Source organism: Sus scrofa, chromosome 16 (assembly GCF_054392235.1).
Source record: "Sus scrofa isolate SSC_HxYL_T2T_F1_AM1 chromosome 16, Sscrofa_HxYL_maternal_Yorkshire_Landrace_v2.0, whole genome shotgun sequence".
In the NCBI taxonomy this organism is placed as follows: domain Eukaryota; kingdom Metazoa; phylum Chordata; class Mammalia; order Artiodactyla; family Suidae; genus Sus; species Sus scrofa.
The window spans coordinates 81,495,288-81,507,825 of NC_139398.1; the positions used below are offsets into that span (position 1 = coordinate 81,495,288).

At 45.8% G+C, this 12,538-nt stretch overlaps 1 protein-coding gene across 3 annotated transcripts in view; it reads right to left on the minus strand.

Moving 5' to 3' along the window:
- The window catches only part of GRIA1 (glutamate ionotropic receptor AMPA type subunit 1), a 323,898-nt gene that overhangs the window by 35,011 nt on the left and 276,349 nt on the right, over positions 1–12,538 (minus strand). For all 3 annotated transcript variants that reach the window (XM_085001892.1, XM_021077008.2, XM_021077009.2), the window contains 2 exons: positions 11,486–11,684; positions 4,234–4,481 (listed from right to left, as the gene is read on the minus strand). In XM_085001892.1, the coding sequence (XP_084858018.1) occupies positions 4,234–4,481; positions 11,486–11,684 (447 nt within the window). The remainder of the gene's footprint in view (positions 1–4,233; positions 4,482–11,485; positions 11,685–12,538) is intronic.

Consider the following 12,538-nt stretch of genomic DNA (forward strand, 5'->3'; position numbering starts at 1 on the left):
CAATTCGAAGACAACATGGATTTCCTTTGCCATATCACCTTTAAGCACACATAAACCCCTCTTCAACGGGGACCAGAGGAAACATGTACTGCCCCTTTTCACCTCTCCCCACTTCCACCTCTGTCATGCGGAATGGTTTTCTGGGCTCAGATCGGGGATCTAAGATTATTAGAGCAGGCACAGGTGTCTGGCATTTGGCTTGCCATGACTCCTGGGTGTTTGACCAGGCCTTGGGAAATCAGCATCGTCTGGGGGTGTAAGCCAGAAATGTAAAGGACACCTGGATGGACGGTGTGCATGAATATGTGGTTACTCCTGTCTACTGTAACCACTTTGCACAGGTATATTTCGTGGGACCTCTACACAGCTCGTTGCTAGGATGATTCCTTTTATTGCAGAGATAAGAAGTTAGAATCCTGTAGAGGGCAGAGGTGCTTTTCCAGATCAGATACTCAAGACCCTCTTGGGATTTTTTCTTTTTCTTTTTTGTCTTTTTAGGGCTGCACCTGCAGCATATGGAAGTTCCCAGGTTAGGGGCCGAATCAGAGCTGCAGCTGCCGGCCTACACCACAGCCACAGCAATCTGGAATCTGAGTTGTGCCTGCAACCTATACCACAGCTTATGGCAATGCCAGATCCCTGACCCACTGAGCTAGCCAGGGATCATACCTGCATCCTCATGGATCCTAGTCAGGTTCGTTACCACTTAGCCACGACGGAAACTCTAGGGTCCTTTTAGGATGAGTGTTACTCTTCTATTTTTGAGTCAGGGAGCTGCATGTCTCCATAAAGGTTGCCAATGGAGAAAAAGGAGCACTGGGATCAAGTGGCCACCACTGAGGTACTTAGGTTCTCTTGACTTGAACATCAGCCATCAGTGGTCTCTATATGGAATATGTTCCTTTTCATTTCTCTTTTCCTTTCTCTTGTTATTTCTCAAATCAGTGAATGACTTATGTCTTATGGATATATAAGTAATAGAATTAGGTATTTCTTTATTATAGGGTTGAACTTTTTTCAATATTTATCCCAGAAAGACTCTTTGGCATGCAAAGCCATAAAGCAGTGTTACTGCTCAAAGAAATAGTACTTGGTGCATTAAAATGAGCATCCACCATCACCTTAGTCTTCTGAGTGGTGAGTGAATGCTCAGGGCTCCAAAAGGCTGCTTTTTATACCTGAGTTGATGGTTATTGTTTAACCCCTGTAAATAGATACTGGGAACTTGGCCTAATCCCAGCCTCCTGCCTTTAATGGTGCTGTCCATGTTAAAGACCAGTGCAGTATTAGAGTTAGTGCAACCGGGAGCTCTGGAGTCAGACTGCCTGAGCTTGAAATCCAGCTCCTTCTTGATTAGCTGTGTCCAGCTGGTCAGGTAGCTTAATCCTGTGCCACTGTTTCCTCATCTGTAAAATGAGGATAATGGTACTTCATGTAGGGAAATTAAGAGGGTGATATGAGAAAATGGATACATCAAAATGGGTGGCATGTGGAAGGCACACAATGGTGGCTTTTATTATAGAGGAGAGTCATTTGAGTGCCTGATGACCTGAGATTGACAGTCCTGTTACTGAGTTCGTCATCAGGTTCCAGGCATCCATGGCTGGGATGGGGTGGTAGTGTGGACAAATCATGTCACTTTCTGGACCTGATTTTTCAGCTCTGCATCCAAGTATTCATCAAATGATGATGTTGACCCATAAAGCCTTCAGTCAATTGTAATAGCGCAGCGTCATCGATGTTCCTGGATGTGTAAGGACTCATTTTCTACTTTGGACCTTTCCAGGGTGATGTTCTATGAGCATCCAAGATAAAAGTCTCTTTCCTTGCCAAGCACTATCCTCTGGATCCCCCCTGAACTTTTCCTAAGGTGGTACAAAGAGTTTTTTAAGTTCTTCCAAACAAAAATGGATGATTAATTAATCCCCGACCATTTGGTGTCCCCTTATTTGGTTACATTCAATTATTTCTACCCTCCTACAGCTACCTTTATTTCCTGATATTTGGGCAGTTACATAAAATTCTTCAATGTGTTTTCACTGCTCTTCAAATAAGGACATAATTCCTTTATGGAATCCATCCATAACTCATCATTCTCTGATCTTAGCTTAACCTTTCCTTCTCTGTATTACCTGTGTTTCAGGAGCACTTAGCTTCTCCTACTTTATGAATGGTACAATGACTTCTTGCCTTCATGTCTTTGCACATGATGTTCCCTCTGCCTGGATTGCTCTTTTCTTCCCCTCCCCTCACTGCACCTAGCTAACACCTGTTAATACATAATATTTCAGTTTGGAAAAAAGCATCCTTGGAAGAGTCTTCTCAGCCACATCCCACCTATCCTCATACCAAGTTGGATCTTGTTATCTCTGGGTATGTTTGACTTCTCTTTGTTACTGTTCTGCAGTTCCAATTGAATCAGTTGCCGATTTTCATTTGCTTATCCTGCTTGGAACTCATAATTTTTGAATCTGAGTATTTATGTTTTCCATAAATTCTGGAAAATTCCCCTCAGATATTACCTCTCCTCCACCCTCTCCTGTCCCCATCTGGAACTCATAGAAGATGCACATGGGATTTTTCTTTCTCTCTCACATCTCTTATGTTATGTTTTCTATCTTTGTTATGTTTTCTATCTTTCTATTGTTCTCTTTTATATTTTGTGCAATTTTCTCTTCGACTTTGTCTCATTTGCTGTTTCACTCTTCCATTGAGCTATTATATTAATGACTAAATTTTTCTTTTTACTTCCATAAGATCTAATTGGTACTCTTGCAAATATATCTGGTCTTTTATGAAAGTGTCTTTTTCTTTTAAAAATGTTTTCAATGACATTTATGTTTTTATTTGTCCTTCTGATTCTTGCTCATGTATGTTGTCATGTAAGTTATGACTTTGTCCTGCTTTGGGAAGCCCTCGAATAAATAGTTTGTGTTTTTCACTCTGGTTTTGATTTCTGTTTTCCTTTTTGGCCTAAAGTTTCCCTAACTTGTATTTAAAAGTCTATTTGTTACATATTTCTCTAGCACATCTAGGTGTTCAATAGTGGGGAGTTTTATTCTGCCAAATTGCTTACGTGGATGTCCTCCAGGTCCTCTTTTATAGGCTACCATAATTGCCATGAACCATTAAACAGTAATCATCTGCTTAATGTCCTTCTTCCCTGTAAGAATGTCATTCCATGGGGACAGGGACTCTTATCTGTCTTACCCCGAATTGTAGCTCCTTAGTGCCTAGGATATTATAGGGATCAGTATTATTGAAATAAATGAATGAAGTGGAGGTGGAGGTCGGTGGCCCTGGAAGTCATGTCAGGATGGGTTAGGAGTATCCATCTTTTTACAACCTTTCTAAATACTCTCAGTGCTACCCTTCCCTAAAGTGATTTAATCCCTCTGTTGTTGACCTCATGTCTCACAGGTGACTTCACACTGTACTGTTTTCAGTTGCCTTCTATATAGATTTGAATTGAAAACCACTTTGGATCTAGGAAAGGATGAGATGATTATCTTCTCTTTACAGATGAGGATACTGAAGGTTGGGGAGATGACGTGTCTCACCTTCTATGAGACAGACAGTAGGAAGTCCCAGAGTTAAAGCTAGATCTTCTGACCCCAGGTCTACAGAACTCTGCCTTAGCTGTTTGGAATGCATACCAGAGCTTGCTTATGTGAAAATAAAATCCACTTTGCTTCTTTTCTGAACTCCCCGATTCTTGCTAACGAGTTCAGTCTCTAGGGAAGAATGGGTCCTGCCATTCATTTGGTGCCATTTTGATTTTCACAGCTAGAGTCTCTGAACTCAAATGACTTGATTTTTCATTTGGACAACGTGTCTGTTTCTTTGGAGACAAACATTACCAATCACTTTTTGTCAAAGAATCCAGGTTATAGGAGAACCCTGTTCATGGCTGAGTTGGATGTGGGGGGTGTCTGATAAGTTACAGATCACATGACGGAAACACAAGGCTTATCAGTGCGTCACACTTAGAGGGGTAAGGCGAGGCAGGTGTGGGGAAGGACACAGGGGCAGCGACAGTCAGAGCAAGCCGAGGCCCCCGGGTCAGTTTCCAACCTCAGGGCTGAAGATCTCGGGAAGGCCCACAGGTGTCCAAGAAGAGACCTCTTGACAGCTCCCACTGTGGTGCTGGAGCCATGTGGAAGACACAGCAGCTTGGTGCCTACAGTAGGGAGGGGATAGGGAGTACCGAGGAAGCAAATCTCGGCTGCTTACCTCAGAGCGGACCCCTTGGGCGTCGCAATGCCATAGCCTTTGGAATCCAAGTTACCTCCCACCTTCATGGTGTCACAGGGTTTCCGCTGCTCAATGTACTCGTTCATGGTGGATTCTAGAAGGTAGGCGTATTTGCCCTTGGATTTCCGTACACGGATCATCCCCTCCTCCGTGGTCCGCACAAAAACGGATGGTTCTGCTGACTTCATGTATGTCCACATCTTCTCAAACACGGCGATTTTGGACCTCTGGCAGGGGACAGGAACAAAGGTGGAATGAAGCGTGGGCTGGGCTTGGAATGGAGCTGGGCACGCACACTAATGAGGAGCTGAGGGTGGCTTGATCACACATTCATGAACGAGATTAGCTCAGGAAGAAACAAATTATGAGTGATTGCAAAATAAGAGGCTCTAATTAGCACCAGTCAGTTCCAAAGTACAAATATCTTGCAAATACAGAATGCACGGGAGAGCTCAGAATCTTTTAATTATTGCTGAAGAGTTAAGATTCCTCTTACATATGGGGAGAGTTAAGAAATGGGGGGCCTGTCTGAATTTTTTAAAGATGTGAGGGGACATTGTGTGTGTGTGGTTTTTTTTTTTTGTTTGTTTTTGTTTTTTGCTATTTAGGGCTGTACCCAAGGCATCTGGAGGTTCTCAGGCCAGTCTACACCACAGCCACAGCAGTGCAGGATCCGAGCCACGTAGCCATGTCTCACGGCAACGCTGGATCCTTAACCCACTGAGTGAGGCCAGATATCAAACTCGCCACCTCATGGTTCCTGCTCGGCTTCATCTCCACTGCACCACAATGGAAACTCCCCTATATGTTGCTTAATAAGGCCATATTTATAGAGTTCTAAAGAAGTGCAGGGCTGACTCTAGGTGGAATCTGATTTCATTATTCAAGGACAACACTAAAGCTTTTTGAGATCACGGGTGCCAAATTCCAGGCATCTTGTGTTGCAAGACTTGCCCTCAGGATGTCAATTGTCTGATAACTTGGGACTTCGTACTGTCTTCTGCTTACATTTCAAAGCCTCTACAAGCAGCCACACTGTTTTCCTCGTTTCCTCCCTAACTCATCTTGGGTTTTCCTCCATTTGTGACTTTGCCTCATTTGTTCACTCCACTTGATAAGCCAGTTCTCTCCAGCCACGTCCTACGCATCCTCTCACAGATCAGAAGGAGTCCTGTGGATTCTTAGACTACCTCGGCTCCAGGGACAATAGACCTCAAATGCTGGTGGGTACCAGAATTCTACGGAGACTGAACATTTGTGGACCCCACTGGCCCCCTTGCCCTAAACCTTGAGATTCTCATTCAGCAGGTCTGAGGTAGAGCCTAGAATAAGGATTTTTCAGAAGTTCCCCAGGGAATTCATATGTATGGCCTGTGTGGTCCTCACTTTCGAAGGAAGAGGACTATCCATCCTCTGGGACACATTGTCCAGGCTCACTGGATGCCCAGATTGGGCTCGGCTAGGATTGAGAGTCATTCATTAATGGTCATAGGTCTCAAGTTTGTGGACACTGCTGAGGGTAAGGGATGACTTCCTTTTGGTGTGTCCTTCACAGCATCTAAACTTGCCTCTAGTAGATTCTTAGTCAGGGTCCACGGTCCAGGACCACAGAGCAACCCTCTCCTCCTCCTCTCTTCTAGGAGATGCTCTTCTTAAAAAGCATCTTTTCCCCAGCAAGTAGATATATTTTAGGGCTACTAGCATCTGGCTTTTGAAAATGCTTTGTAAGTGGACAAGTGTTAAACACATAAGGGACTTTTTTTTTTTTTAAAGACATTTACTGCTAGAGTCAGGCAACCTATATGATCAAGTGGTTGATACATAGACTACAGATTTATTTAGTATAAAATTACCATCATGCATGCAATACGTCCCTTTTCTTTACACAAAATAGCAAGTTTATTTTCTTGATGTCAACAAGTGTTGGCAAAATATTGATATACAGTTAAGTTGTTGTTTGAACTGACTGATCTATAAAGGTATTTGGGCCCAGGAAAATCTGAGATCTCACAGAAAAATTAATGGGTGTCATTTCTGAGAATGTCAGGGAAGCCTTTGGTAGTGTGAGTTATAAGACTTTATAGTCTGTAAAGTTTGTTTGTTTCATGGTAGGGTTTATAATCTGGATCAGACCCTGGACTTGGTGGGTGGAGCCCTGGATTCTAGTCTTCTCTCTATGGCTAACTTTCCTCATCTATTCCATAAGGAGTTTGGGCATGATAACCTTTCAGTTCTTGGCTAACTGGAAATATTTGATTCTTTACATGAAGATTCCTCATTCAAGCAACAATATCCAGGTACGAGAAAAGAAAGAAGAAAGGAGAAAAGAGAAGGAAGATTTCCAATTAGGGAAAGAAATACCCAGGACCCATTCTTGCCTCTACAACGTCTTGAATATTCTCCCATAGGAAACAGGGAAATATATCAATTCAGCTGTGACCAGATTGGCTGACGATCTTCCAGGCACAAAACCAACAAAACACGCAGCAGAGCCATTGCAAGATGCAATTTGACCTGACAGGATGGCCACAGTGGGGAATGGGGTTGCTGACAGGCAGAGCTGAAGAGCCCTCTGGGCGATGGTATGCAGAAAATTAATATGTCCATCCTCTCAGCCTCACCCTGGAGCCTCAAATGCCAGGGCTGTGCTCACAGGTGCTCGGAGTGGACTCTCCAGAAAATCTCATCTCCGGGAAGGTGCGGGCAGCGTGAGTGGCAGGGGCGACTGGAAACATGCTTGGGGTATTTGTTCTTGGATCTCTCCTATCATCTGCAGCTCCCACAGCCCTTCACACATCTTAATTAAACTGTCAATGGAGGATTAAGTGACTCTGGGTTGGGGCTGCCAAGGCTGCGATGGGGACGAGAAGCCAGATTTTTCAGAGGCAGGGGATGGAAGAATTCTCATCACACTAGTCCCTCCTTCTGCCTCATGGGGGCGGTGGGTCATTGTCTTCCCACCCTCCAAAGTCCTGGTGGGATCCTTCCTGAGGTCAGAGTCACAGAGATGGAAGGGCTCATGGGATGTGTAGGTTAGCAGCGCTCTCATTTTACAGGTAAAGAAACCGAGGCCCAGGATGTGGTGATGAATGTCCAATGTCACGTAGCCTGCTAGCGGCAGAGCCATAAGGAATAAAAGCTCATGTCCTGACCACACACCTAGCGCCTTTGCACTGCAACTGGCTGCCTCGCTCATTTTAAGCTTTATGTTTTACTGGCTGTGTGACTCTGGGCCAGTAACATAAACTTTCTGAGCTTCAGTGTTTTTCTCCTGACAATGGTAATAATAGTACAATCTGCACCCCCCCCCCACCCCCGGCCCCGGCACACACACTCAGTGTTGCTGTGCAGATTGTATGACAACAGGGGTCAAGTGCATAAGCCAGCATCTGGCATGTGGTAATGGTTCCATAAGCATGCAATTACTGCTGATACTTACGTCCTTCCTCCCGGTTTTACCTTAGGGTAGAAAGGCCCTACCGCACCCTACCCTTGTTTGGCTTGATACCAGTTTCCCTTCCTACACACATGACAGATGTTGATATCAACTAAGGATTTCTTCCACGCTGAGCCCAGGCATGACTTCAGAATACTCCTCAGCATAGAACTCTAGGCAAGCACTCCTGATCAATCAGAGTTAGCATGTGAACTACACCCCATTTGCCCAGTCTCCTGAAGTAGACCTGGTTAGGACACAGAGCTTATAGAATATGCACTGCCTTGGTTCTAGATGCCTAACGTTTCGGTCTGGACAAGAGGCAGTAATTTGTCAATTGCTGTACCTATTAATGGAGAGATTATGTCTTAAGTCCCACCCTGGCCTCTGAATTAGCTAGAGCACACACATTCTCTGGATCTCCATTTCCCCAACTACAAAAGGGGAGGATGAGACTGGATTTGCCTCTGGGCCCATCTAGTCACCTGCACCATCTTTAAAAAATGAGTTCCCTGGTGGCCCAGCAGTTAAGGGATCTGGCTTGGTTGCTTCTGGGGCTCAGATCACTGCTGTGGCATGGGTTTGGTCTCTGGCCCCAGAACTTTTGCATGGTATGGGTGCAACCAAAAAGAATTTCTTTTTTTTTTTTTTGTCTTTTTGCCATTTCTTGGGCCGCCCCCATGGCATATGGAGGTTCCCAGGCTAGGGGTCGAATTGGAGCTGTAGCCACTGGCCTACGCCAGAGCCACAGCAACGCAAGATCCGAGCCGCGTCTGCAACCTACACCACAGCTCACGGCAATGTCGGAGTGTTAACCCACTGAGCAAGGGCAGGGATCGAACCCGCAACCTCATTGTTCCTAGTTGGATTTGTTAACCACTGCGCCACGATGGGAACTCCCAAAAAGAATTTCTTAATGACACAATCCATTAGGACAGTGTGGTTCAGCAGCAAGGATATTTGGGTTGGAATGAGAAAATTCAGGTTTTGTATCCAACCCTGAGACTTACATCATGAATTCCCTGCACCTCAATTTCTTTTTCTTTTTTTTTTTTTTTTCTTTTTAGGGCCACACCTCTGGCATATGGAAGCTCCCAGGCTAGGGGTAGAATGGAGCCACAGCTGCTGGCCCATACCACAGCCACAGCAATGTGGGATCTAAGCCGCATCTGTGACCTATACTACAGCTCATGGCAATCCCAGATCCCCAACCCACTGAGCGAGGCTAGGGATTGAACCTGCAGCCTCATGGATACTAGTAGGATTTGTTTCCACTGCACTACAATGGGAACTCCTGACGTGTTAATATCTTGGGGATGAGAGCATGCATATGTAATGGGCGAGTGGATGGGGTGGTTCCCCACTGCATCAGAGGGCCCAGGACACAGGCTGGGCTTCATGGACAAATACCAGGCATTGCCGTTGCATGTTAGTTGCAGGCTAAAAATGTTAGAGAATTGTGATGAGATTACACGTGGTTTTTCTACTAACTAGTTGGATTAGGCTAAGCAAGTCATGTATCGCTCTAAAATGACAGACTCTGGAGTCCCCATTGTGGCTCCGAATATAGTCTCCGTGAGGTTGTGGGTTCAATCCCTGGCCTTGCTCAGTGGGTTAAGGATCTGTCCTTGCCACAAGCTGCAGCATAGATCATAAGTGCAGCTCAGATCCAGTGTTTCCTTGGCTGTGGTATAGGCTGCAGTTGCATCTCCAATTCAATCCTTGACCCAGGAATTTCATATGCAGAGGGTGGAGCGTTAAACAAAAAAAAAAAAAAAAAAAAAAAAGACTCTGACCAAGTGGCCTCTAAGTTACTATATTTCTCCAGTATGTTGAAGATGGATGATTTTAGCCTTGGAGCTTGGATCAGCCATGATTTAGACTTTGGTCCCTTTTCTGCCTGTCACCTAGAATGCAGAGACCCTGATGCAGAGCCTGGGCACAGCACAGTGGGGGGTCCTCTCAGAGTCCAGGGTGTGTTCCATGAAGTTGCAGTACAAACCCAGTGGGTGTGCACAGCATCTGCACCCTCTTGCCAGAGACAATGCAGAGGTTTACTCTCTGTTCTTCTCTAGCTCCTTCTTAGCTGTGTGACCTTGGGTGATTACTTTTACCTCTCTGAGCTTCCTCTCTAAAACGGGGAGAACAAATCCCTAACTCACCTCTAGTGAAAGGATTATGCGAGATAAGTCATGGAATGTGTTGCTTCTTAGCATAGGACTCAATTCATACTATATGCTAAGGAAGTGGTAGCAATTGTTTATTATTATTTTTATTTGATCAAATATACGGCAGCTCCCTGTGCCACCAGTTCAGCCCCAGAGATGAACATGTCCAAAGTCCAGGAAATGACAGCTTTTCCTGTTTTGGGGCATTTGTTCAAGTTGTTGCTTTTGCCTAGAGCATAATGAGCCCACCCAGGCCCGACTTGCTTTCCTGATGTCTAGAAATGTTTACCGGTCTGTCCTTTGGGGCTATTATCCCTACTCCTCCTTCACGATGGCTCTCGGTTGCTTACAACCCCTGAAGTCCTAATGGGAAGTGGAGGCTTCATTGGTTGTTCTTTGTTTTCTCTTCTCTTCTTTCTTTTTCTTTTCTTCCCTTTGCTTTGTGTTTTTTGGTCTTTTTAGGGCTGCAACCGTGACATATGGATGTTCCCAGGCTAGGGGTCAAATTGGATCTGTAACTGCTGGCCTACACCACAGCCACAGCAACATGGGATCCGAGCCACGTCTGTGACCTGCACCACAGCTCATGGCAACAGCTGGTCCTTAACTCACTGAGCAAGGCCAGGGATAGAACCTGCGTCCTCATGGATACTTGTCAGATTTCTTTCTGCTGAGCCACAATGGGAACTCCTGTTTTCTTGTATTTCAGATGTCTCATCTCTTTTTGTCTCATAATGACTCTTGGAGGGAAATAGTCTCATTTTATAGATGGGGAAATGGCATCAAAGAGCCTAAGTGCCCCAGAACAGGTAAAGTATGGAGCCACTTTCTGGACCTAGATGGGGCTGACCTAAAGGTTTGTGCTCCTAAGCGCTCTGCTTCTCTGCCTTCGCTCAGGGCCTCCAGGCACAAGATATCCCCACCACCTCTACTTCACTCACGTTTTCCGTCTCTCCTGGCACTACCTCCTATTCCAGTAATTATTTTCCATATAACATCTGTTTTATCAAGTTTCTGAGGAGGGACGCAGGGCATTGGGTGGGGACCTTGTATCTAGCTTGATCCTAATTAATTACTAAGAAGGCTGAAGGTCCTGGCAGGAGCAGGAAGGGAATTGTGGTCATATCCTTTCTCTTTTTCGGGCCACACCTAAGAGGGGCTGAATCAGAGCTGCAGCTTCTGGGCTACACCACAGCCACAGCAACACCAGATCCGAGCCGTGTCTGCAACCTACACCACAGCTCACAGCAACACCGGATCCTTAACCTACTAAGTGAGGCCAGGGATTGAACCTGTGTCCTCCTGGATACTAGTTGGGTTCGTTATCGCCGAGCTACAATGGGAACTCCATCATATCGTTTGCAGCCCTCAGAGAACCTGACACGGACTGGTATACATAAGGGGTCTCATTCAACACAGAGTTTTGGAGTTTCCATGAATGTGTAGGAAGGTCGATTTCTCAGGGATTTGTAGAAAGCCGAGGAGTGTCTTGAGTTTCTCTGACTTAGACTCGGTTACGCAGTTTCCCTGGCTGCCTGTAACATCATGCTCTCTAAGGACAAGCATAGGCTAATGACAGTAGTGCTTCCCTTTTGCGAAAGTCCCTTGGGACAAGGGATGTCCCTACCCTGAAAAACTCCTTTGTGGATCCTGCTTCCAGTGTCCCATACGCGATTTCTGTCTGCTTGGCCAGGTCCTCGGCACTCTCAATGGGAGACACCATCCTCTCCACGGTCAGGAAGGCGGCCAGGTTGGCCGTGTAGGAGGAGATGATGATCAGGGTGAAGAACCACCAGACGCCACCAACGATGCGGCCGGACAGGGACCTGCAGGCCAAGGGGAGAGGCGTCAGAAGCACAGGCATCAATGACAGAAGGCTATGCGGGGGGGGGGGCTGTGGGCCGCCTGAGCCCATCAGCAGAGCTGTCCAGCCCTATCGCACCTTCTCTTCTGTCAGAAAGGTATGAGAATTCAAACGTTGGGGTCTCCTGCGCATTTTCTTTCCCGGTCATGGATAAGGACCTGTGGGGTTGCTGCCCATCGGGAGTGGCACAGCCCTGCAGGTACATCTTCATGCTCACTCTCACACATACACCTCGAGACGCATGCCAGCAAAGACACAGATATGATAGCCCTTGCCTGCAACATCCCCAATATCTACTGAATGCAGTTACACGTACACCAAAGGTATGCGCATGCACATACAAATGCAAGTGCCTTTACACACATGTTGCACCTATGTGATCACATCCAGAAATGTTCTCGGATTGCCTATTCACTCTTGCCCTCCTGGCTGGCAGACACTGCTGAAGTGGTGGACTGGAAGGAAGGGAAATGGGGACAGATTGGAAGGGAATGACGACAATAGCACGGCACTCCATCTAGCCACCTCAGGGGATGTCCCTGGTGGGTGTAGGTGAGGTTCTCCTCCTTAGCACAGAGAAAGAACTTGGGGCTGAAATAAAAAATGAAAGATAGTTTGTTCTGGATCAAAATGGCAAGTATGCCAATCATACAGGAGGTGAGAATTTTATCTTTAATCTTAGAGTCCTGTTCTCTTTGCTTATGCCTGGCACAGTGAAGGGGAACATGACCAGCCAAGAGTTCCACTGTGATTATTTGGATTTGCCTGGGAGATTTCAAGCCCAGAGCTTCCCAGTCTTATTCTAATTCATATTAC